Source organism: Ahaetulla prasina, chromosome 6 (genome assembly GCF_028640845.1).
Source record: "Ahaetulla prasina isolate Xishuangbanna chromosome 6, ASM2864084v1, whole genome shotgun sequence".
NCBI lineage: Eukaryota > Metazoa > Chordata > Lepidosauria > Squamata > Colubridae > Ahaetulla > Ahaetulla prasina.
The window spans coordinates 82,164,770-82,191,717 of NC_080544.1; the positions used below are offsets into that span (position 1 = coordinate 82,164,770).

The 26,948-nt window shown below is 40.3% G+C and overlaps 2 protein-coding genes across 4 annotated transcripts in view; one reads left to right on the forward strand and one right to left on the reverse strand.

Annotated features, from left to right (window-relative positions):
* Positions 1–1,988, reverse strand: part of HLTF (helicase like transcription factor) — a 33,898-nt gene extending 31,910 nt beyond the window's left edge. For 2 of the 3 annotated variants that reach the window (XM_058187595.1, XM_058187594.1), the window contains exon 1: positions 1,862–1,988. In XM_058187595.1, the coding sequence (XP_058043578.1) occupies positions 1,862–1,881 (20 nt within the window). In that variant the 5' untranslated portion in view covers positions 1,882–1,988. Of the gene's footprint in view, positions 1–671; positions 1,008–1,861 lie in introns of all 3 variants that reach the window. The other variant, XM_058187596.1, reaches the window with a different exon arrangement.
* A 1,644-nt stretch (positions 1,989–3,632) lies between these two features.
* HPS3 (HPS3 biogenesis of lysosomal organelles complex 2 subunit 1) overlaps positions 3,633–26,948 on the forward strand; it is a 34,875-nt gene continuing 11,559 nt past the window's right edge. The window contains exons 1-16 of the mRNA XM_058189308.1: positions 3,633–3,921; positions 5,568–6,068; positions 7,272–7,446; positions 12,356–12,444; positions 13,857–14,049; positions 14,561–14,642; positions 15,968–16,122; positions 16,323–16,431; positions 16,531–16,715; positions 18,271–18,445; positions 21,373–21,603; positions 21,952–22,137; positions 23,749–23,937; positions 24,635–24,742; positions 24,992–25,198; positions 26,378–26,468. Coding sequence (XP_058045291.1) covers positions 3,711–3,921; positions 5,568–6,068; positions 7,272–7,446; positions 12,356–12,444; positions 13,857–14,049; positions 14,561–14,642; positions 15,968–16,122; positions 16,323–16,431; positions 16,531–16,715; positions 18,271–18,445; positions 21,373–21,603; positions 21,952–22,137; positions 23,749–23,937; positions 24,635–24,742; positions 24,992–25,198; positions 26,378–26,468 — 2,887 coding nt within the window. The 5' untranslated portion in view covers positions 3,633–3,710. The remainder of the gene's footprint in view (positions 3,922–5,567; positions 6,069–7,271; positions 7,447–12,355; positions 12,445–13,856; positions 14,050–14,560; positions 14,643–15,967; positions 16,123–16,322; positions 16,432–16,530; positions 16,716–18,270; positions 18,446–21,372; positions 21,604–21,951; positions 22,138–23,748; positions 23,938–24,634; positions 24,743–24,991; positions 25,199–26,377; positions 26,469–26,948) is intronic.

Consider the following 26,948-nt stretch of genomic DNA (forward strand, 5'->3'; position numbering starts at 1 on the left):
TTGTGAACTGAGCAAGCAGGCTAAAAAACAATGCACTGTCATAAAAATTCTAAGATTAGAATTTAGCATAAATTGTATACTAAATTACATAAAATTACAAATTGTATGCTAATGCAACTGCTACATGTTCAACTGACACAAGTTTCAACCCTTTTCTATAAATGCAACAGGGAAAAATACAGAAATTGTTAAGAGCTAAGCAGTAGAAGTACATAGACCATTTGCTCAATCTCACTTTTATTTTTAAGTCTGTTGTGTCTTCAAAAATTCCGGGGGTGGGGGGGGGATCATTTAAAAATCTTATAAGCATCTCTGTTATGTGTTTCCCAGTCACTCTGGACTGTCTCAGGTTTTATCTCTTTCTCTACCTTTTAACAACTACATGAACATGCTGGGAAAAATAATGCATTGATTTGGAGCACTGATTCCACTTAGAAAAACATCTAGTTGTGAGTATGTGGATATCTATGGAAACTCTCCGTCATCCAGGTCATGGTTGCCCCAATCGTACTTTTTTTAAAAAGGTAGACTGTTTTCTTGAAGACATTTCACTTCTCATCTAAAGAAGCTTCTTCAGTTCTTAGGAAGGATTTATATTCTTTGCAGTCATTAGCAATCTTTCTGAGAAAAGTTAAGGCCACCTGGAGATTTATCTGCGCCTTCAGGGTTACCTGAATAATGCAAAGTGTGGAACCTTCTTGAAATTGCTGAAAGGGCTGTTATAAACACTCCCACTGTTGAGAGGGCTGTTCCATCTTAATGTAAATTGCCTCTTTGACACCCTCTTTCAAACCATCTCTTGCTGTCTTCAAATGCCTGCCCTTTGTCTTTCAAATGCAAATGGTCTTCTTCTTCTTGTGCCATATCTGGCGGATCATATTGGCAATCCTATTTTTGTCAACAGCAGTAGGAAAAAGAGTTGCTGAGTTTTGTCCAAACCAGTCCATTAGGTTTTGAAGCCATGATGTTCTTCTTCTGCCTGGACTTCGTTTGCATTCAATCTTTCCCTGGAAGGATTAAGTGAATGTCTCATTTTTCTGGGTGTTGCAAATGGACTGCTGAATCTTATCCCAATGGGTTTGCTTCCCTATGTTGCGCCATGTGCTTGTGAAGTGGTTGTCCAATGAACAAATCTGTACTGATCTTGCTGCATTGTACTGTATAAATTTTGCTTTTTTTGGGTTCTCATCCAAAAAGCTTCTTCAGTTCTGAATGAATGGTGGAAGGTCCCTTTCAGCAGTTCTATAAATATTCTACACCCATTTGCACTGATTCATGTGACCCTGAGGGCACAGATAAATCCCTAAGTGACCCTAACTGACTAGATGACAGCAAGCAATATAAACCCATCTATTCCCCTCCACCATTCAGTCATAACTGAAAGCCTCTTAGATGAGGAGCAAAATGTTTTCAAGGGGAAAAAAACAACAAAGTCCAGTTGCCTTTTGGAAAAGTACTTGGAGGCCTGAGAATCTCCATAGATATCTGCATGCTCACAACTAGATGATCTATTTCAGGAGTCTGCAAACTTGGCTCTTTTAAGACTTATGGACTTCAAGTCCCAGAGTTCCTCAGCCAGGAACTCTGGGACTTGAAGTCCACAAGTCTTAAAAGAGCCAAGTTTGCAGACCACTGATCTATTTAGTAGATGACAGTTTAACCATGATTTGCTGAATCAACCACAAGCAACAGAAAACAAAGCAAAAGAGCCAAAAAGTAGAGTGCAAGAACAACAACACTGCTACTTGCCGAAAGGCCCTTCGCCTCGCCCCTCCCCCCTCAGGCCTAAACGGACCCTTATTCTCCACGGGGGAGCCAACTCGGATAAAAGGTTTCGCTTCGTTACATGCTTGGTATTCACCTCAGGAACCTCCAAGCCATAACACCAGGCTGCTCCGGACGCCACTAGCTCCAAACGTTTCCCTCAGGCCGCCGCGACCGTTACAGAGCTACAAAAATCACCTGATGCCTTCGCGTCGGCAGAGAGCATGCGCGCACCTTCATTGGTCGCGCACAGCGGCGACGCCTCCAATCGCTGACATCGTCTCCAGATGTTTGAGCCAATAAAGAACTAAGAGGCAGTCGGTTCTATTAGCTCCTTATGTCTACGTTTCTATTGGTTGATTTAAAATTCATTAGTGTCCTGGGAACCAATGGGCTTTATGAATCCGGCGCTGCTGTTGTGAATTAACAAATGAACAGTTTGAATTTCTGATACAGGCATGAAAATATTGACTGTCCAAATATGCACGTGTCTTGACTGCTCGTTTGTCACATGATATTTATCACATTTATATCCCGGACACTCGGCGATACACAAAATAATAGGCAAGAATACTAAATATAACACAAAATTCTGATCCAATACAATTCTGATACATCAGACCCATGGTTTCTTAGCTGTATTAAATTTTAAAAAATCCATTTTGGATCTATGTAAACTACTCTCAATTATTTAAGCAGGGACCTCTTCTTTATTAGGAGTTGGAGGTACGTCATGGGAGTGGTAGATAAAAATCATCACGTCAATTGTAAAAAAAAAACCAGATAGCTACACTGGAAACAATTTACATTCTGCGACAATAACTTTAATGTTAAATAACAATCTACCTATTCTTTGGGAAGGGCTCGATAGGTAGACAAAATTGTCAATCCAATCTAAGCACTTGGCTGACTGTGATCAACCACAAAAAATAAACAAAATTCTAGAATATGCTATTAGGGTTGCCATGGTTATTCTGAGATTTCTTGCCCAACGATTAAAAATTAGAAAGTTGAATTGCTCCTGGGCATTTTACGAAAACTTAAAATCAATTACCCAAATGGGTCCCCTTAATGGAATGCAAGGGTCGCACTGACGTTACTATGCAAAGTAAACGTTCCACAGATAGTTTAAGAGTACATAAGCCCTCATGCACTACTATTAATCGTTTCATAGTTCCCATCACCAATCTCTTTCCACTTATGACTGTATGACTATAACTTGTTGCTGGCAATCCTTATGATTTACATTGATATATTGATCATCAATTGTGTTGTAAATGTTGTGCCTTGATGAACGTATCTTTTCTTTTATGTACACTGATAGCATATGCACCAAGACAAATTCCTTGTGTGTCCAATCACACTTGGCCAATAAAAATTCTATTCTATTCTATTCTATTAAGTGTTGTACCTTATGATTTTTGATGAATGTATCTTTTCTTTATGTACACTGAGAGCATATGTACCAAGACAAATTCCTTGTGTGTCCAATCACACTTGGCCAATCAAAAATTCTATTCTATTCTACGCACGTCTAAAGTGCCTTTCCACTCACTGGTAAATAAAGGCAATCCCCGTTTCCAACTAAAGTAACTTTTACAAGTGGGAGAAAGATTTCCCTGATAAGACAGCAAGATTGGGCTGGCAACGCCTCTCTCTTCTGAAGCGGTTGGCGCGCAATCCTGTTCCACTCTACTTAGAAGTAGACCACCAGATTCGAGGAGAAGGTAAACCATGGCAGAGCGCAGCCTTCAGCCCTGTCGCTTTCAAGCAGAGAAGCTGCCTTCGCGCGAAACGGTGGCTGGATTGACTGACGCCTCCTTCCAGCTGACCGGCGTGGGGCGGGGCCCTTTGCGGAAGCGGTAGTCTTTGCAGCGGCTACAGAGGCGAGGATTGCGCAGGAGACCGTTGGTTTTTGGATCCGGAGCCTGGGCCGAGCTGGAGCCATGGTGCAGGTCTACAACTTGCACCCGTTCGGGTCGCAGCAAGTCGTTCCTCTGAAGCAGGAACCGGCGCTCTTCTGCTGCGGGCGCGACGTACTCCTGGTGGCCTGCGGCTCCGGCGCCTGCAAGGTGGAAGTGTTTGCGGAACTCTGCGAGCCGCTCGGCTCCTTCAGTACCCTGGGCCGAGTGCTGTCCATGGCGTACGGCAAAGTGGGTAAGTGCAAACCTGGCTGGACATCCACAACCGAGACGGACGGAAGGAAAGACGTTCACGAAATACCCTGCCTTTTCGAAAGACCGGGCATTTCCTTCCTAAACGAAGAATGGGCTCTCATACACTAGTGCACGGGTCTGCAAACTTGGCTCTTTTAAGACTTGTGGACTTCAACCAGCTTTGCTGGCTGAGGGACTCTGGGAGTTGAAGCCCACAAGTCTTAAAAGAGCCAAGTTTGCAGACCCCTGCACTAGGCGAAGATACGCTTTTTGTCTTGATGGGCCATTTGGAGGGGTGGGATTTGTGGCCATTTTTGGCCTGGTGGGCACCCTTATCAAATGATTGTTCGGGGCCCTTGATCCTTTATAAAATCATGCCAGGAAAGCACTCGACCCTTTAGGAATTAACCAATAGTCAGGCGACATATATATTTAATAAATAATAAACTGTTATTTATTAATATACTTTTATTTATTATTATTATAATTATTATTTATTATTATTATAATAAACTATTATTTATTAATATACTTTCCAGTATATTAATTACCCCCTTGTTCCCATTTCTACCTTGATACTTTTTATGGAAAGGTGGAAGCAGTTATAAAATTTATGTAGCTGATTACTGGTTCAGTGACAGGCTTGGGGAAAAATGATGATGCTAGAACAGGTGTCTGCAACCTGTGGCTCCGGAGCCATATGTGGTTTTTGGTCCCCCTGCTGTGGCTCCCTGTCTGCTGAACCCACCACTGGCTCACCCTCCCCTCCGAGTCACTCCTTGCCTGGCCTAAGAAGGTAAAGGTTATTAACTAAAGTAACACCAGGAGCCACAAAACCTGGGTAAGCGTGGCTGGGGGGGTCATGTGACTGGGTGGGGGTGAGTGATGTCGAGTTGGCCACCCAGGTTGTGTGGCTCCTGGTGATTTCTTTTCTGTGGGAAACTGGTCCAAATGGCTGTTTGAGTGTTTAAGGTTGCAGACCCCTGTGCTAGAGGCTGGAATTTTGCTTGCCCTATGCCAGTTTCCTATTGAATTAAAGGAAGTATCGTCTAGAGAAGGAGGCCTGTTTTAATTATGAGCTTAATACTGTACCCAGACAGCATATTGAGGGTCCCCAAATGTAAACTGTAAATCATGCCTTCAAAAAGCAATTGTGAGGTTTGCACCATATCAAACCTTTAGTCTGAGTTTTAGTGTTTGAGAATTAGTGCTTAATTTGAAGGCAACCTCATGATGTAATCACCAGTTTACCTTTCCAGTAACTTTGGGTTTCATATTTGAGCCAAGACTTGATCTAAGAATGCTGTTCCTCCTTATTCGATAGTCAGTATGATCAGTATAGCTGTTAACAAACTACTAGAATTTTCCTCTTAACACTTCTGAGCAGACATAAAAAACAGTCTTTCCCAGTCTGTGATACTACACAATCCTCATGTAAGTAAATCAGGGTTTTGTGCCTAATTATGAGAAATACAAAATACAAAGTCTGATGATGGCACTTAGGCATTTAGCACATCTTCTGGTGGAATTGCCAGCTAATTCAATAACTTAGTTCACATTAAAATTTGATTATACATGCTCCTATGTTTCACTTACCGCTTTACATCTTTGGCCATGTTTTTTTCAAAATCAATTTTTGCTTTTCAGGAGATTATGTGGCCACTATTGAGGAGAAACACAGCACCCTCTTCTTCCGAGTTTATGTTAACTGGAGATGCATATCCTCTGGCAGCTCACGTGTTTGTGTGCGGATGCAAGGCCATAACCCAGAAGCTTCCTACACTGAAACATCTAAAGAACAAATGTCAATCATAGAAATTCCTCTTTCTGATCCTCCCACATGTTTCTCCTGTTGCCCTTTATCAGGAGACCTACTGGTTGGCTGCAAGAATAAGTTGATATTATTCCACTTGAAGCATTTATTTGTGAGTGAGGATGTAAAAGTGCTTGACTTTGAACGTTCCTTAATTTTGCACATGGAGAAGTTCACCCCAATAGAAGTTGCATTTTGTGCAGGGTATGTTGCTGTCACAGCAGAACTGGAAGTCCTTGTCTTCAAGCTACTAACTGGGGAGAAAGTAACTTTGGCTGGTAATAGCAAACAGCATGTCTGTGAATCTGTAGAACCTGAAATACCCATTAATGAAGGTCAGTATGATATTTAAAATACCCAGATCAAGACTGCTTCCCAGGATCAGTTTTCTGGTCTTGACAAAAGCAGCATGCAGTTGGCCCTCATTCAACAATCAGTCTTTCTAAGTTACAACAGTGCTGAATGAGCGGAACTTATCACCAGTCCTCATAGTTGTGGCCATTGCAGCATCTCCATAATCACATGTTTGCAATTTGGATGCTTGGCAACTAACTTACAATTATGACATGGTGGCATTCCACATTCATTGCCAGCTTCCAACAAGTAAAATCAATGGAGAAGGTGGCAGGAGGTTTCAAATGGCAATCCCATGATCATAGGATGCTGCAATACAACGGCAACTGGGATTTCCAATATAAGTCAGAGTGGGGCATGTGATGTTGTGCTTTATGACTATGGAGATTCTCAGTCATCCAGGTCATGGTTGTCCCAAAGGTGCTTTTTCAAGAGGTAACTGGACTTGTTTTTCTCTGACTGGATGGTGGGGAATGGAAGGATTTATATTCTTTGCAGACAGCTGGTCATTTTTTAGAGAGTTGTTAATATCACTTAGAGGTTTATTTGTGTCTTCAAGGTCACCTGAGTAGTGCAAATGGGCGTGGAGCCACCTTGGAACTACTGAAAGGACTGTTGTAATTGGAGATAGATGACATTGTATCCTTCCCTCTCTGTTGAGAGAGGGCTGTTCAATTTTGACATAAATGGCCTGTGACCCCTCTTTCAAACCAGCGGTCCTTTGTGTCCAAAATGTGGACTTTGCTGTCTTTGAGCGTGGCCATTTTCTTTTAAATGCAGATGGACTACTGAATCTTGTCGTGATGGGTTTTTTCTCCTATGTTGTGCCATGCATTTATGAAGTCATTGTTTTGTTTCCCCAATGTACAGATCTGCACATGTCTCACTGCATATACCATATTGCTTAGCTTGTGTCTGGGTGTTTTATCCTTGGGGTGGATAAGCTTCTGCCTTAGTGTATTCTTGGGTTTAAAGTGTGCGTGTATGTTGTATTGGCTGAAGATCCTCCTGGGCTTTTCAGAGATGTGCTTTATGACTGCACTGCTTAGTGACAGCTCCCAATCCCAATTACTGTTGGTAAGTGAGAACCACCTGTACAAGCTTAGGCTGGTAATGTTTCGTATATTAATTTCTAGTTTTGAGAGTTGACATTGTATACTAACATTCTTTTCCACTTACTAAAGGTATAACACAGGAAGTTGATCAAACTCAATCAGAAACAGATGGGTTTGTTTTCTGTCAGCAGCCTATGGAACTTCTTGGAGCAGAAAGTAGCAAGTGTGAGATATCTGTTATTTTGGAGTCAATTAGCTTAACTGGTGAAGATTTAAATATTCAAGTGGAATATGTCCTGTACAGGTAATAAAACGTTGTTTATAATTAATGAATACATTTTATAGATACGTATTGTGCATATAATAGACAGAATATTAACAGTTCACAGATGGGTGGCGGTTGTGATCAAAGAAAGTCTACAGCCGAGGGAGTCCACTGTGCCTCAGATAGCTGGTTGTGAATCCCTCCTTGTGAAGTGGGGCCATAGGAATCAGATGGGTTTGTTGATCGCGTACCTGGCTCCTTGCTGCGTGACTACAGCCTTACCTGAGCTGCTGGAGGTGCTTGCCGGGGTGGCGGTTGAGATTCCCAGACTTTTGGTCATGGGGGATTTCAACTTGCCATCGGCCGGCTTGTCATAAACGGCGGTCCAGGAGTTCCAGGCTTCCATGATGGCCTTGGACCTGATTCAAGTAACTGATGGCCCTACACACACTGGGGGAGGCACACTAGATTTGATTTTTATCTCTGGACAGTAGTTTAATGATCTGGAATTAGGAGATTTAGTGACGGAACCTGCTTCATGGTCAGATCATTTTCTCCTTCGTCTGGACTTTTGGACCGCCGCTCACCACCGCAGGGAGACAGAGCCAATGCGTTGGTTCCGTCCCAGCGCCTGATGGACCCCGAGAGGTTCCGGACAGAGCTTGGGCCGTTCCCTGAGGATCTTGCCCACGGCACGGCTGAAGAACTGGTTGCGGCCTGGGAACGGGCCGCGACTGGGGCTTTGGACCGTGTCGTGCCTTTGCGGCCTCTGACCCGGTGTAGATGTCAATTGGCTCCTTGGTTTTCTGAGGAGCTGAGGGAGATGAAACGCCGGAGAAGACGCCTAGAGAGTACCTGGAGGTCTAGCCGTTCTGAGGCTGATCGGACACTGGTTAGGTCTTTTTCTAAGACCTACCTAGTGGCATTGAGGGAGGCGAAACGTTCTTATGTTTCCACCCTCATTGCATCGGCAGATAACTGCCCGGCCGCCCTGTTTCGGGTGACCCGCTCTCTCCTTCATCAGGAGGGGCGGGATGACCCCTTGCAGGGATGTGATGAGAAGTTTAACGGTTATCTATACGATAAAATCGTTCAGCTTCGGGATAGTTTAGACCAAAATTGCGATGATCCAAGTGAGATGACGGAGACGCGTCTTGTTGAGGTTGTTTGGGATGAGTTTGATTCTGTGGCTCTCGAGGACGTGGACAGGTTACTGGGGAGGTTACATGCAACTACATGTTTACTGGACCCGTGTCCCTCTGGTTGGTGCTGGCCACACAGGAGGTGACACAAGGCTGGCTCCAGGGAATTATAAATGCTTCATTGTTGGAAGGGGTTTTCCCCGCTGCCTTGAAAGAGGCGGTGGTGAGACCCCTCCTCAAGAAGCCTTCCCTGGATCCAGCTATTTTGGGAAATTATCATCCAGTCTCCAACCTTCGCTTTGTGGCGAAGGTTGTAGAGAGTGTGGTTGCATGGCAGCTTCCCCGGTACCTGGATGAAGCTGTCTATCTAGACCCGTTCCAGTCCGGCTTCCGGCCCGGGCATAATACGGAGACAGCTTTGGTCGCGTTGGTGGATGACCTCTGGAGGGCCAGGGATAGGGGTTGTTCCTCTGCCCTGGTCCTATTAGATCTCTCAGCGGCTTTTGATACCATCGACCATGGTATCTTGCTGCACCAGTTGGAGTGTTTGGGAGTGGGAGGCACCGTTTATTGGTGGTTCTCCTCCTATCTCTCTGACCGGTCGCAGACGGTGTTGACAGGGGGGCAGAGATTGACCGCGAGGCGCCTTACTTGTGGGGTGCCTCAGGGGTCAATTCTCTTGCCTCTCCTGTTCAACATCTATATGAAGCCGCTGGGTGAGGTCATCAGTGGCTTTGAGGTGAGTTACCATCTGTACGCTGATGACACGCAGCTGTACTTTTCCACCCCGGGCCACCCCAACGAAGCTGTCGAAGTGCTGTCCCGGTGCTTGGAAGCCATACGGGTCTGGATGGGGAGAACAGGCTCAAGCTCAATCCCTCCAAGACGGAGTGGCTGTGGATGCCGGCACCCCGGTACAGTCAGCTGCAATTGCAGCTGACTGTTGGGGGCGAGTCATTGGCTCCAATGGAAAGGGTGCGCAACTTGGGTGTTCTCCTGGATGGACAGCTGTCGTTTGAAGATCATTTGACGGCCGTCTCCAGGAGGGCCTTCTACCAAGTACACTTGGTTCGCCAGTTGCGCCCCTTCCTTGACCGGGATGCCTTATGCACGGTCACTCACGCTCTTGTCACCTCTCGTTTGGATTATTGCAATGCTCTCTACATGGGGCTACCCTTGAAGTGCACCCGGAGGCTCCAGTTAGTTCAGAATGCAGCTGCGCGGGTAATAGAGGGAGCCACACGTTGCTCCCATGTAACACCACTCCTGCGCAGTCTGCACTGGCTTCCTGTGGTCTTTCGGGTGCGCTTTAAGGTCTTGGTTACCACCTTTAAAGCGCTCCATGGCTTAGGGCCCAGGTACTTACGGGACCGCCTGCTATTACCTCCCACCGACCCGTACGCTCACACAGAGAAGGTCTTCTCAGACTGCTGTCCGCCAAGCAATGTCGGCTGGCGCCCCCAGGGGAAGGGTCTTCTCTGTCGGAGCTCCTACTCTTTGGAACGAACTTCCCCCTGGTTTGCGCCAATTGCCGGACCTTCGGACCTTTCGCCGTGAGATGAAAACGCATTTATTTATTCAAGCGGGACTGGCTTAAAAGTTTATTAAATAATTTTAATTGGGGTTATTTATGAATTTTAATGGGTTTTAAATTGATTGTTTTAAATTTTGGCCATTTATGAAATATGTTTGTTTTAAGTTTGTTTTAATTTGTATATTGTATTGTTTTTATTTGGCTGTACACCGCCCTGAGTCCTTCGGGAGAAGGTCGGTATAAAAATCTAATAAAATAAAATAAATAAATAAAATAAGTTCCTCTGTGAAATGCAAGCTTTCACTTTGCCCTATAAGTCACCAGATGAAAGCAACAAATACCATCATCTGATATTACCGGTTGGCTTGATCCACATACCTGGTTTAACAATTTGTCAAGCAAATCATAGTAACCTGGTTCATATATTATGCTCACTGCAAAGTATATTTACAGCTTATAATTGAAAATAAATAAAAACAAAAAATAAACAAAGCATCCTGTGGATATTCATCTCTAGTTTATACTGACTATAATGAAATTACAGCCTATGTAATTATGTCAGCAGCTTACATAAAATAGAAAATGAAATTCCATGGTTTAGTTAAAATAAAAGAGGAGGGGTCTTCTAAAACAGCATAAACAAAATGTTCTTTTTCCAAGCGATGGATAAATAATCCAGAGATGTTAAAATTATCCCTGTCTATATTAACTTGTCTCTTTCTTCAGCTGTTAGGGCAGAGTCCACATGTATATAGTTTTCCCCCTAGTGATGATAAAACGGCAAGCATTCCCTAAAAACTAGTTATCTTGCTGGTATGATTTCCTCTCTGATATATGGGGGGGTTCAAACTTTGAAAATGTAACATTTCAAGTCTCTTTTTTTTCAGCAGCAAGTACTAGCTAAAATAGTGACATATTCTACTGATTATATTGATATAAATAATTTCATAAATTACATCAAGTATCAGTAGCTAACATTTTCAGAAATGAATCAATTAATCCTCAACTTACAATGGTTTGTCAACATGTTATAATGGTCTTAGAAAAACTGTTACAACCCATATTTGGAGTTAACAACCATCACAGCAGCCCCACAGGCATGTGATTGCATTTCAGGTGCTTGACATTTACAATTGTTGCTGGCTGTGACTTTCCCAGTTGGCTTTCAACAAGCGAAGTAAATTGGGGGAGCCTGATTCGTTTACCCACTGTGGGATTTGCTTAACAACAAAATTGTGGTAAAAATGCTTGTAAAATTGGTCCAGATGTGTGATGATTTGCATTACAACCACACTGACATACAGCAGAAATTTCAATTGTGAGAAGATTATTTGTAAAAAAGTATTTACTAGTATTTATATTGGATCTTTTTATCTGTAGAAACTATGGTATGTAAGCCATTTATTTGATTTCCATGTTAAGTAAAAGGTAAGATAAGAAACAAAGGATGGAAACTAATCAAAGAAGATCTAACCTAGAATAAGGCGTTATTTCCTGGCAGTGAGAATAATCAACCAGTGAAATGGCTTGTCTTCAAGAGTTGTGGTTGCTCTCATTACTGGAGGCTTTCAAGAAGAGACTGGCAGCCACTTATCTGGAATGGTATAGGGTCTCCTGCTTGAGCCCAACTCTGTTATTCTGTTCTAATTTATTTATTTATTTATCAAATTTTTATACCGCCCTTCTCCCAAAGGACTCAGGGCAGTGTACAGCCAAAGATAAGAAACAAGATATATACAATTAAAACCAACAATTAAAAACATAGCAAATTACAAAGGCTGATAATTTAAAAATTTAAATTTAAATTTAAAAATTTTAAAATATTAATAAAACCCCAATTGAAAATCAAAACTATTATGCCAGTCCCGCTTGAATAAATAAGTGTGTTTTTAGCTCACAACGGAAGGTCCGAAGATCAGGTACTTGACGTAGGCCAGGGGGAAGTTCATTCCATACACCAAAGGAACAATAGGAACACCTACAATGTCTTATATGCCAGTTTTAGGAGATTATTTTAGCAATAAAAAAAAAAGCAAATTGTTAGAACTGTTAGGAATGCTCAAAGTGGAAGACTAGTCATTCTTACCTACTTGTTTGCTAATGCACAGAGATCTGAACAGATTTACACCCTACTTAAATTGGATACTGCTTCTGCAGGAGCAGTTTTCAATTCAATATGAAAGCACAAGAAATTGCATAAAGATTCCTGAGATTTCATTGTAAAAGCAGAAAACAGCTGGCTGATCTTTTCATTTGTCACTTTTCTTTGTAGGCGTTTTGCTCTTGATGTGTCCTTATTTCCTTTTTCTGTTGAAGATGCCAAACTGCACTCTCTTCAGCTGCTTCCAATACATGAATCAGGTACATTTCTGAATCTACAATATGATTCTAGAAGTTGTGGAGAAATACACCCTATTTCCAATATTAGATTACCGTATGATAGACAAATAATAGCTTATAATGAGGAAGTATTTTCATTGAATGCAATACCACATATTGATAGCAAACTTTAATTTCAGTAACCTAAGAATTTGGGTCAGACTCATATTTAAAATAGCTTTTTTATGAGAATTTCAGAATCATAAATCCAATCATAAATTGGAATACTGTGACAATTTAGAAATTTATATAAATTCAGTTGAAAGTTTCTGAGGGTTACAGAATTTCTTTTTAGTGATCTGTTTCAAATTCATTTTTACCTTAACATTTCCTTTGAGTTACAGCTTGTAACATGATGTAATGAAGTTGGATGGAGTAAGAGAAGGATCTATTGATTATGAGAAGAGATTTTAGAAACAGTCTGTGTTGTATTCAGGCTGATTCCAACTTTGTCCACTCTTTGCATACAATTAATGGCAATGTCCAAGGATCAGAACTCCAATTCCTGTGAGGTTTAATGTCAAATTCATCAGTGTAATATCAGTCGGATCTTACTGAGCTGGGTTGAAAATCTTTTTATCCTGGTATTTTGTAATGGGATGTCAAATATGGTCTTTCCAAAAATGTCTTCATTCTATGTCATGCACATGTTAGTTTTCCAGGACATGCAGAGGATTTTCACTATACTTTTTTAACTGTTAAAATTGTAGGGCTCTTCTACTCAATCCACAAAACATTTCCTAATTCATATGGTATAAATGTCAATCTAGTTTTAGATGCCCTAATGTTACTAATGGTACTTTTGCTCCAGGATCAAGCTTTGCAACATATTGTTGCACCAAGAAGCTGGCCAGTCATTTTTTCTTCTTCAAGAATGTTCCTATTGTGCTTCTTCTTGCTTTTATTTTCTCCCAACAGAACGCAGGATTCTGAGTCCACTAAACATACTCAGTCCTCATTAGGTTGTTTGCAGGGGATTTTTTTTTCCTTCCCTTTGTTTTCCACAAAGTTTGTCTGGCTTTCGTATTTCTGTAAACTTTAGGTTCTTTAAGCCTTCTGATTTTTTTTAAATATGTGGATGGCACCATTTTTGCTATAGTTGAATGGATGTTACAGAAAGCTTGTTACCATATACAGTATCTTCCTTCTCCAGTTTGATGGTTTCTTTGTGTGTTGAGTTACAGTGCATCATTCCAGAGACACTTGAATGAGATGAATGGCCATACAAATCAAATAATATTCATTATCACCATCATCCCAAATTAGATTAGCCAGATGCCCTATAGTTTATGTAATTCAGAATTTCTAAAGTTGTTGGATCAAGAAGAGGCTCAAGAATTGCAGCTCTTACATAGTATCTGGTGCTAGATGTTCTTTTCTCTTTTTTCATCTAGGGACTTCTGTCACGGCTAAGGAAGGAGATACAACTAAACAAGAATTCCTGAGTTTGTTTTGCTTTTTCTCTTTACCACATGTGGCATACCTATACACAGTCAATAACTTAGTGAAACTTATTTCTACCTACCAGTATTCAGAAAGATCCCAGCAAGCAGTTCTTACACCCCAGTTCCTGCATGTCATTACAAGGTATCACATTTTATTCTCCATCATCCTTCATTGAGGTCCAGAACATTCCACCAGTGCTTCAAGTTCTATGTTGAGAAATGGGTTGCAGAGTTTGAGCACAGCTGGCCCAGAATATATATTGATAAGAAAGCAGCATTTATTTTTGGTTCACCAGATATACAGGAGAAAATTCTATATGGTGTAACGTGAAACGGGGCAGGAATTTCATGCTGGAATGAAAGAAGTTTTATTTTAGAAAATCCTTCTCTAGAATCTACCTCTATCTCTAGCTGATTAGTTCAAACAATAGTTCTATATATTTCACAGTATGTTGTGTTTACATTGTTACTAATAATCAAGATTGTGTTTTCTTCAACCTGATATTCTATATACTTTGGCATTTAATCCTTAAAATTCTCCCGCTTGCATAGTCTTTTAGGACCTGTAGTTATAACACATCTGCAAGGTAGCATATTGGCAATGGGCTGATGGATATATTCAAGCCTAATTTCTTTTTAATTTTTCTACTTAGCAACAACCTGCAGTGCTTTACAGTGAGATGCAGTGCAGTAGCCGCTCGGAATCAAGACCCCTACATTGATACAACATTAAAGGTGCTCTGATTCATTTCTGAGATTAGCTTTGTAGGCAACCTTTTGGTAGCTGTTGACCTCATTTAACATGTCTTTAGAGCAAGAGTCATGGTGAGCACCACCCTGACTCTTGCCCTTCAGGATCCAAAAGAGAAGCTCTTCTATACCTCTAGACAAGACCAAGGTTGTTCTGGTTTACTGAGTTTGTATGGGGATGGGGGTAGTCCAGAGGACAATGGACAGAAAAGTAATGTGGAGATTGGCTTCTAAAAGATGGGGTGACACACATAAACCAAACAATAAAAAATATGTGTCACTTTCTAGAGTAATTATCCAGAAATGATAATCAGATGAAATATAGCAAAGACTGTCAAAATTCAGTCAAGGGTGAAAATAGCCAAGACAATCCTATTAAGTCCAAAGGATAAGTTGTAGAGTAGGTTTGCTGGGCAGGTCCAGTGAACCAGATTAGGTAGTCATGAAAGAGAAGAGCAAGGCTATTTTTATTAGGCTGTTTCAATGAACAATTCAGCCTCCATCCCAGCTTGTTGACATGTTACTGATGTACAAGGGGAAAGGCTGTAGAACAGTGTTTCTTTGAACTCAGCAACTTTAAGATACGTGGGGACTTCAGCATACTGGCTGGAGAATTCTGTGAGTTGAAGTTCTCCTTAACATTGCTGAGGTTAAGAAAACCTCAAATGCTGCTTTAGGGGTAGCATTGACTAGCTGTGGGATGGCTTCATGGTGAAGATGAAAATGAAGTTTGAAGGGTTCCAGGTGGACAGAAAAAGAGCAAAGCAAAGTGATGTGCATTTTAACAGAAATATCCTAACTTCATCAGCATATTTGAGAAATTTGAGCTGCCAGTATCTGATCAAGTAACTGATCAAGTGAAAAGTAATTTAAACCCCATTAGGTGTTTTTTCCAGTAAACATCTCTTGAAACACAGATGTCTGGATATGATTCCAACCTCATTGGTTAGCATTTATATTAGAAGTGTTCAGAAGTACTCCTATCTTTGTTGAATTGTACCATCATCACACCTCAAACCTCATATTATTAGAAGCCCACAAAGATTTAAGAAACCTTAAAATAATAAACTGTGGGTTAATTTTATTACCCGGTTTTGGGAGATATTTTTATTCATTTATTTGAGGTGCCACCTGATTTTTAGTGACTCTTGGAGCAACCTTTAAGAATCAGGGGGATGGATGAAGCTATTGGCCAACTTGGGATGCCTTGAGGTCACAAATGGGTGCTGGAGGATGCCAAGTGATCCATTTTCTGTTCTAGAGAATTTAAAGATATAATAATAATGTCAAGATACACTGTTTCTTCACAGGCTTGTCCCCCTGTGTCTCTTGATGTTTGTACCTTGAGGATGCAGCTTTTTATAGGACTGAAAGCCATCTCTCACTTCAAACACCATATAATCATTTTGACAAAAGCAGATTCTGAGGACTTTCTCGAGAAAAAAACACTTAAACGAAGACTCCTGTAAGTATAAAGGTTTTGAGTTTTGGGGTGGAGGCAAGATTTTGATATTTGGGATCAGAAGGAGGTCACTCAGCAACTGATCATCTTGAACCTATATTCTTGCCTTTCTACTGCTATTGAAAGAATTCTAAAATGGCTGACAAAATGGCTACAATTGTAAAGTTAAAATTCACAAGTGCCTATGTAATGTATCCTCTCAGTTACCGAAAGGCTGATAACATCAAACCCAAGGTTCCCCCAGAATCTGAACCTGGTTGGAATTTGTACATTGTGAACACAACTTCAACTCTCCAACTCTACAGAGAAATGGTACTGTGCTGTTCTGCATTTATTTTATTAACTTATAGGAATAGGATAATGTACCGTGTCTTAACATAAACCTGGAAGTGATCCGTTTTTCTGCTTTAGGTAGAATACAGCAAGACCTATGAAAATGTAAGAACAGAAAGTTGTATTCATCTCCTAAGTGAGGCTCATTTGCTAGTCAGAACAGCTTTAATGGATCCTACTTTGAAAGACTTGGAAGAGGAGAAGGAACCTCTACTAGCAGCATTTCATGAGAGTTGTGCTCTTCTTGGAGACTGCTACAGCAGGTTTGAATATTTTGTGCAAGAAAAATCTTTATTCAGTTCATATCAGGGAGGGAATTATACTGGGAACTTCTTTGGAGAATTGCCGCCTTAAAGACCATGCACTGCCTTAGAGGCCACCATAGTAGGTTAGCACTACTGTGTTCATGTCTTAAAGAAGATGAAATAACCCCTCTACATCTTCAGCTTAGCTAACAAAAACTAAGGGAGAATAGGTCAGCCCAGGATATGTATATATTATGTATATCTATATATTATCACATATACATCCTCCCTCTCTCTCTCTCTCTCTCTGTGTGCGTGTGTGTGTATACACTCTAATGGAAGATTCCAGCTGATTTGGCCTGCAAGTCCCATAATCTTTAATGATAGGAGCAAATGGGAGTTGTAGTCAATTCATTTCAAGAATGCAGAATGTCTAGGAAAATAAAGGACTTTGCAATAAATCTCCCAGTCCACACCTTTTTGTTTGTTTTATATAGGATATGATTAAGAAGCAGCTTGAACTTCAGCTTTCAACTGCCCACATTTTTATTTTTTAAAAAACATTTTATTAAGTTACAGAGTATTATAAAATACAAAAGTAAATAGAAGAGCAGTGTGGGGAGGGGAAAGGGGAGAAGTGAGGAAAGATGAGGGGGAGATAAAGAAGCATTGAATTCCGATTCTCTCTGTTACAGTAAAATAAGGCATTAACATCAAATTACAGCTTTTTGCTTTTCCATAATAGTATGAACAAGTCATTTCTATGAAGATCTGTCGGTCTAATCTGTAAAACCCAAAGTCAGAGTTACATTCTTTTCCACAACAAACACAAAATTCAGAAGCAATTTCCATGTGGAAACAAAAGTACTTATGTTCTTTTCTTTAATCAAAGTAGTCAGCCAACACCATCAACTTCTGCAACCATTCTTCCATTGTAGGAATCGAAGTATCCTTCCATCCCACATTTTTATTGAAAGGAGTCTTCTCTTATATGCCAGAACAATATACACAGAACTTAAGAAACTTCATAGTTAACCTAGCACGGATCTTGTCTTCATCTTCTCTGCTTCTATTCTCCAGCTCTTTTTTTCCTAATTTTGTTCTGTGGTCTGTACTTGTCTACTTTAAGAGCATATGCTAAGTTTGAAGAGAAAGTATGATATCTGAAATTTCCCAGACTAATGGTTGAACTTAATATTCTGTAAGTTATTTTTCATATCTTGGTTTCCTCCAGTGGTCTTTGAATTAGTTTCTAGAATTCCCAGCTAGAATTAAAGTAAAATTACTACTTTAGAGATTGTGGAGGAGATAAACAGCCTGGAAAAGATTAAAAATGTAAATTACCTAAGAAATTTTTTGAATGAGCTAAATTAGAGCCCCATTTATGAAAAATAGCATGTTCTCTTCCTGTAAAATAAATCTGATCTGCTAGCTATGTGCCTGTAGTTTCAACACAAGACTATTGTAAGACCAACTCTAATTTTAGTTACCACTACAGAGAGTTGTTTGTTTTATTAAAGTGCTTGTATTAAATGGATTTTAATGTCTTTTTTGTTGACTTCTGTGCTTTCAGGTTTGACACTAAAGACTTTCATCTTGCACTCCCTTACTATAAAATGTCCAGCCTTTCTATATCTGACATTCTGAAGCGAGTAACATTTGAAGATAAAACACAGAAATATGAAAAAGGTTTTATATTCTACTTGCAGCACTCCTTGTATGAAGACATAGATGAAAAGCTAAATGAAGTAAGATGTTGGATTTCTTTGGTTGTCCTTTCTCCATAAGAAGGTTCATGTCTTGTGTTGACTCTTGTCTTCCATTCACAACAATGAACAGAGTCAACTGAGTAAATCAGGCATTTAAGAAAATTAGTGGGACTAACTTCTGTTACTGTTGGCCACCAGAATGTTAAATAAATATTCAGGGAAACTGCAACTATAGTGTTTCTTCAGAAATGAGACCTGCTGAACTTAATCCTTGGCAAGCGGATTTAGGATTGAAACCTTAAACAGTGAATAGGTTTGCTGTTACATACTGAGAACAAAGGTGAAATCCAGCAGGTTCTGAAGAACCTGTAGCAGAAATTTTGAGTGGTTCAGAGAACCGGAAGCGGAAATTTTGAGTAATTCGGAGAACTGGCAAATACCACCTCTGGCTGGTCCCAGAGTGGGGTGGGAATGGAGATTTTGCAATATCCTTCCCCCTGGAGTGGGGAGGGAATGGGGTATTGCAGTATCCTTCCCCTGCCACACCCATCAAGCCACACCCACCCAGCCACACCCACCATACCACAGTCACTAAGCCATGCCCACAGAACCGGTACTAAAAAAATAGGATTTCACCATTGACTGAGAAGCTATGGTTCCCCTGTGCCACATATAAAAGAAAGCCAGTTTAGTGACCATTTGAAATTACTTTTAATTTTTTTTATTTTATCATATAAAATATAAAATATGAAAAGAAAAGAAAAGAAAAGAAATTAAGGGCGGGAAAGGGGTGTGTGGAATACATGGGGGAAGAGAAAAAGAAAGAAAAGGAGGCATTAACTTCCAACTCTTCCTAGCTCAGTACAAAATAAACACACTCCAGCCTCAACTTTTTGCTTTTACACATTAATATATAACTAGCCATTTCTATAACACCAAATCTTTCTAATCAACAAAACCAAGACCAAAGTTTCATTTTTTTTTTCTTCACAAGCACAAATTCCAGAAGTGATATCCAAATAAAAATATATTTTCCTTTTTAAATAAAGTAATCAAGTTAACTATTCCTGCTTTATTTTCCTTGCTTTGGAAATAATGTGTATTTCTATTTGCACCTAGTAATCTTTATAAACTCTCACCATTTTTATTTACAAAGTTTATTCTTTCAAATTCTTTGGCCTAAAAAAAGGGGGGGAATCTTTTTTTTTTCTCTTTCAACCTCCTTTTTTCCTTCAAAGTACTAAACTTTTTTTAAAAAAACAAAAAGGAACTTTTTTCCTCTTTAAGTCAAAGCTTTCTAATACATCTTATTCTTTAACTTAACATACAAGCTTTAAATTTTAATAATGCATTTAGCTCCCTCTCTCCAAGCTACCCTTATAGAATAATTATTTTTTTCTTTTATAAACATCCTTTTTAACATACAAGAAACAGAGCTTTTCTTTAAACCGGTACATCATTTTCTTTTACTTTCTCTTAATACAGGTACTCTCAAATACATTTTCAATAGCTTTCGCTTACTTTAGGAGTTACTTAAGCAATGTGTGTGTGTATTTAAAAAATACATTTTCAAATTTTGTGTTAAACCTTTCTTTCAGTTGCACATATCAGGCAGAAAAAAATGCATCCTGATTCCAATTAACTCATTAAGTTTAAGTCATTCTTTCCAGCTTATCTTCATCGAGTAAAATCTTTTTCTTCTCTGGAAGTATCAAAAACTTGTAGTCCTTTCTTTTTATCACAAAATCCTCAACCTTGTTAATGTCCTGAAAGAAAAACTTTGTCTTTTTTTTTTTTTTTTTTTGCCACTCTTCTTTCAGTTGTGTTGAGAGGTTTACATTTGAACCATAATAGTAAGGGTGAAAATGAAAGTTAATATCCAGTTCTTCCCAGGCTGCGATATATTCCTCTGCATTTTCAGCAGTTTGGTAACCTTCTGCACATGTTTGCATCTCAGAAGTGCTTTGAGAGAGCAATTGGCCCACAAATTGGCATATTTTATTTTGAGACCTTTCAAATATATCTCTAATACTTTGCTCCACCCTCTTGGCTTCCTCTTTTAGTCAGAATGGACACCCAAAAATGTACACAACCCTGATTTGGAATTGCAGTGGCCACTTACCCATCTCCCTATAGTCATGTGATCATATTTTGGGTACTCGGCAACTGGCGCACATTTATGGCTGTTTGAAGTATCCCATGATCATGTGACTGTGATATATGCCCCCCCCCCGAAAACCGGTGTATACTTCCATTTCCAATTCAAATGTCTACTGTGGACAATGGATTTGCTTAACAACCATGGTGATTTGCTTAATGAAAAAAATGTCATAAAATCAAATTGATCATTTGATCACCTGTTTAACAACCAGCATGAATTATAACTGTAATTCTAGGTTCAATTGTGGTTTAAATTGAGGATCACCTACGGTATATGGTTAAGGCACTTGGCTAGAAACTAGTGGACCATGAGTCCCAGTCCTGTCTTAGCAGCAAAAACCAGCTGGGAGACCTTGAGCCAATCACTCTCTCTCAGCCTTAGGAAGTATGCAATGGCAAATCCTTTCTGAAATCTTGTCAGGAAACTACAGGGGCTGACACAGGCAATTGCCAGGAGCCAAGACTCAACTTGAAGGCATCAAAAATAAAAATAATTCTTGACAAGTCTATTTCCTGATCACATGACCTATCTCAAAGGACTGACAGTTGTCAGGGATATCTTTGAGAGTGTTTCTTCTCCCACCATGGCAAGAAATTCCACTGGGGTAGTAGAGTAGTTTATATTCTGGTAAATGGCTGTAATTGGCCAAGCAATCCTGAATCTGCAAGTCTCCTTTGACAATTCTGTGAATCTGCTGTTTTATTAGGACCTAATAGAGGGTTTGATAACTGATGATTACATTTATGCCTTGTGTTATAAATAAGTCTAACAAGAATTTGATTTATATATCTGTTTGCATTTTTAGGATATGGCTGCAAAAGTGCTTCAGATATTCCATTGTGCTGAGCCAAACCAGATACCCCACATCCTCTGCAGTCCTTGCATGAAAAATGTGTGCCCTGAAATGGCAATGGAATATCTGGAGTTGATAGAAAAGATTGCGCCATCTGTTCTGGTGACATTGGCCAAGGCTTCAATGGCTCTGAAAAAAGAGGATCGGGACAGATGTAAAAAGGAGCTGGACAGCCAAGCAGAGGTACAGATCATTGGGGGATACATATCATTCATTCATACAGACATACAGACATATCATTACAGCACGATAGGGGAAAGGGGTACCAACAGTCTTCCAACAATTACGTTTGAAATAGATCTTCCATGAAGCTTCCACACACACACACCCCATCCCCCCCACCTCCCGGCAAACATTTCAAGCTGTTCACCCTTTTGGAGAAAAATAGAGGTACAGGAACAGAGCTCTCATCTGGTCTAGGCATATATTTTTGCTGGTTGTTTTTTTAAACAAATTGAAAATAAATGGAATTAGTTATCATTCAAAATGTAGAGTGGAATCCACCAGCTAGATCTTGTATTTTATCTGCAGATGAAATTAGTATGTGGTTTTATTCGGGAGCCAAGACTTCTAAAACAGCACATTAAAGGACAGATGTTCCCAACTGAACTTGCTTTGTACCTCAAAGAGACCAGACCTGGATTTCTTCTAGCTTCGTTATTGGCTTTACATGAGAATAATAAAATAGAACTGGAAGAAGCAGGCTCTTATATCAAGGTTTGTTGTGCAACATTTTTGCTCCTTTTATTTATATATTTATATATTAGGGAATTTATACGTCCACCTACTCACTCATAGTGACTCTAGGTCGCTTATAACCAATAAAAACACAGTATAGAAAATAAAATAAAATAAAATAAGAAACATAGCTGTTGTTGATTCCCCCACTCCTTATAGTTAAGATCTGCAAAAAATAGTTCTGTTTCCAGTCTGTAGACTTTATGGTTAAAGGATATATAAAATTTGGATTCATTTTTTCTTCTCACTCTACGAAAGAGAAGTATAAAGAATTCAATAGTCTAATTCAGGGGTGTCCAAAGTTTTTTTGGTGAGGGCCAAATACAGAAAAATAAGCAAAGGCACGGGCCACACCATTGAATGGGGGGGGGCTAATTTTTTTCATACCAGTTCTGTGGGCGTGGCTTATTTTGGGGTGTGGCTGAGGAACTCTGGGAATTGAAGTCCACAAGTCTTAAAGAGACCAAGTTTGGACACCCCTGATCTTGGCTTTTGTTTTGTATTTGGTATGAACTTGAAACTCCCTTCATTATTCCCTGCCCAAGGGGTGGAGGCGCGAGGAGCCTCGCCAGGCGGCCTGAGGAAGGCGAGGGTAGAACTGCTGGGGTCGGGCACGGCCAGCAGCCTCTTTCCCATTCCCCACCGCCTCCTCCGCCCCCTCCCTTCGTTATTCCCTGCCCAAGGGGTGGAGGTGCGAGGAGCCTTGCCAGGCGGCCCGAGGAAGGCGAGGGTAGAACTGCTGGGGTCGGGCACGGCCAGCAGCCTCTTTCCCGCTCGCCGCCTCCTCCGCCCCCTCCCTTCGTTATTCCCTGCCCAAGGGGTGGAGGCGCGAGGAGCCTCCCCAAGCGGCCCGAGGCACGGCCAGCAGCCCCTTTCCCGCCCGCCGCCTCCCCACCTGTTTCTCGATGGCTGTCACTGCCGCCACGCGTGTCCGACATGGGGAGGTGCGAGGAGCCTCGCCAGGCGGCCGAGGAAGGCGAGGGTAGAACTGCTGGGGTCAGGCACGGCCAGCAGCCTCTTTCCCACTCGCCGCCTCCTCCGCCCCTCCTTCATTATTCCCGCCCATGGGAGGAGCCACGAGCCTCGCAGCGAACCACCGGGCAAGTACCGGAGGCGGCCGAAAGGGCCATATTCAATTATACTTTCAGAATTTGCTGCGGCCAATAAAACTGACCTGGTCTAATTCATGTAACAGATAATTAAGATGGATTTGAATTGCTGTCACTGGGAACCATGGCTTTTAATGGGAAAATGGCATACAATTGAAAATGAGAAAAGCAATATAAATTTGAAGTGTGGATTTTTTTTTCTGGAAAAATACATCTATTCTTCCCTAATTTTGTACTATAGCTGAATGTAATAGTTTGATTCATGCATATCAGTTAACAAAAATAAGACTTGTTTGCAGTTCTTTATTTACTTTGGAGTTAAAGTGAAAAATTTAAAGCTTAGCAGTATTTAAAACAAGCTAGAATTTAAAACACTGGAACAATCTTTGATAGCCAGTGACCTCCCCAGCTTTTGAGGGGGAAAGAACTGCAGTGGTGGACAGTGCAAGTAATTCCTTCTTTTTATATTTTTGGAATGCAGATGCTGAGTGGTAAAAATGAAGATGCTGTTCCCCAACTCTTGGTAGACTTCTGGGAAGCTTTGCTTGTAGCATGTACTCAGGAAGAGGTTGCACAGAAGTTGCATTTTAAACTTGCTACACAGTATATTTGGAGACTGTCCAGAAAAGAGCTTCCTGACACTGAGCCTCTAAAAACCACTGAAGATTTGGTAAAGTACTTTGGATAGGGAAGCGAGAGCCTGCATATCTGGATGAGCCACAGCTTGAATAGCAATAGCAATTCTTGACTTATATATAGCTCCATAGTGCTTTACAACACTCTTTGAGTGGTTTACAGAGTCAGCATATTGCCCGCAACAATCTGGGTCCTCATTTTACCAACCTCAGAGGGATGGAAGGCTGGGTCAAGCTTGAGCCAGTCTCGATCGAACTCCATTCTAACCACTGTGCCATCATTTCTAATTTTCCTACAATGTGCTTCCAGCTGTATTAGAGAGTTCTATGTAGCATGGGCAGCACAGAGAGTACAATATTCTGTGATCTTACTAATATAGCCAAGGGAAATTGGGCTGGGTAATTTTTTGCAAAGTTTAATTTGAGAAAAAAATGATATATTAAATCCCCAAATATCAGCAATAGAGGATACTTAAGAGAGTTGATACTGTTATGAAATTGTTATTTACCTGTCTAAATGCACAATTAAAAATATCTAATCATCAAAGGCCTTGCATTTCTTAAGAAAATAGTGAGTTTCAAATGGTAGGTTATTGTGATTATTTTTTAATTAAGTAACAATGGCTATCTTTGAAGTAAATGTTAAATGGGATTAGAAACCTGAATGTAAACATGCTTTTAGTGCAAATGACTGTCTTTGTTTTTTTACAATATTTTTGTTGGTTTTTTCAGATAAATTCCTGCAGTGATTATGGACTTATATTTTCTTGGATTATATTCATGATGTCATTAGTACCTCTTCCTGATTGGAATTCATGTGATGACCTTTCAAAATTACAAGTATGATATATGTTCACACACATACCTCTCTCTCTCTCTCCCTCTCTCCCTCTCTCTCCCTCTCTCACTCTCTCTGTCTCTCTCACTCTCACTCACTCTCTCCTCTCTCTCTCTCTCTCACTTGGAATTATGAAAATACACTTGGGAGCCTTTGACATCTGTGCAAGTGTGAAGATAAGTTGCTCATTTTTTTCCATGTTGGTGTCACTTTCCATGCCTAATATGTCTCTTCTCCTGTTCTTTCTGCAGTCTCTCTTATGCAGTCCATCCTTCAGAATATCCTCCATTCTCCCATTTGTGAAGAATATTCCAGAAGATTCTATTCCTGGTCTGAGCATACATGTTCTTTGTGATACATGTTTAGGACAGCATGAAGCAGCTATTGACAAACTTCTGGATAGATGCCCTGAAGCTGTCATACCTTATGCCCAGCATGAGCTAAGGGATGAACATCAGGTGAGTGTTAATAATCATAGCTCTCTGACACCTTTTTTCCTGTTCCTCCTAAAGCACAAACCACTGCAGTTTCATTTTAGTAATTTTTCAAGATCGTTTTACATCAGTTCCTCATATGTAATTTTATTGTACCATAATCTAGTCAATGGTTTTAAAACTCTGAGCAAAATGAGCCCATTATATTGAATGTGGGAAGTGCTTAACTTCTATTTTGTTAAAATGGTGAAGTAGCCATACTTACCAGAACACATGGTGCAAAAGTTTGAAGATTAAATAAAGTATTTATTGTTTCCTCAATGTAGTTTCCCCAGCCAGGCATTTGCTTGCCTTATCATATCTCATCCTGTAAAGTGATTATGTTCTCCTGAAATATAAACATATGTCTTTGATACTTGTTGACTGTATAAATTGGGCAGGAGTTTCTTAACAATAACCACATATGTAGGTTATGCTGACAATAGACCATAGATGTGTATGGAAGTATATTAGGTTACTAACCCTGTGTGTGCATTTTAAACATCAGCAGGAAATTCTAACCTTGCCCAACCTCAGTTGTTTTGTGTCTATACTTCTTAAATTTCCTAACCAGTAGAATCAGCAGGCCATCAGATTGAAAAAGACTAGTCCAGGCAATGCTCTCTTGACATTTTTAGCACTAAAACGAAAATGGAGCAATATAATCATGAGAGTCCTTGCTTGTTTTCTTGCATGCATTTCATTGCCCAAACTAGGTAACATCATTAGTGCTAGTCACTGTATGTATTCCATTTAGAGAGACAGTATCTTTTTAGACCGTCAGCATAACTACCCTGAAGTTCTGAATTACTCCAATAGTTTAGGTAAAAGACAAGATGATAAATAATATTCAGAAAGTGAGTCTTCAGGAGTTATCACAGGCCGCTAAGTGCCGCTCCCCTTCCCCTATGCTTTGCGGCACTTTGAATGGCACTGGAGCTCGCTCGCATCCCACTTCATCGGTTGATAGATCTTGAACCTCTCCTGAACAAATCACATCTTGAACACAGAAGCAGCAAGTCTGGCATATTTAAAAGTTTTCTATTTAACATATTCACTGCCATGCTTTTATGAGTAAATATAAACAGCAGCAGAAGAGTTGTATTCCTTTAAGAATAACACTCTTGATTTTCTACCTGGATCTTGTTTTCTGACCGGCTTTAGGCTTTATGGTGGAACAAACTTCTTCCTGAACTCTGTAAACGAACCAGACATGTTGGTGAAAACTACCCTGTATTTCTGTCATCACTGCAAGGTAACAAAATGAGTTTTTATAGAACAGCAGAAATATAGAGCTTTTGCAGTACATAGAATAGCCTTTTGCTCTCAATAGGATTTTGGTGAGTGTTTACACTTTAGTCATTAAATTGAAGAACTGCAAATCACACGTTCTTTGTTAGATGCAGACCACAAGCAACAATCTTCAAGGAGCAACGTTTGCTCATTCTTTTATTAATTAAAATTTTACACCACCCATCTTATCTACATTAAAAGTTGGTTGAGATACAGGTAGTACTCAACTTATGCCACAATTGGAACCAGAATTTCTGTTATTAAGCAAGGCTTAAGTGAGTTGTACCCAATTTTGCTATCTTTTTTGCCACAATTGTTAAGCAAATCAGTATAGTTGTTAAGTGAATCAGGCAATTGTTAAACGAATCCGGTTTCTTGCCTGTTGCTGTTGGTCTGCAACAATTATTTGTCGCCCTAGGTTCCCTGTTAATGTTGTCCTGGG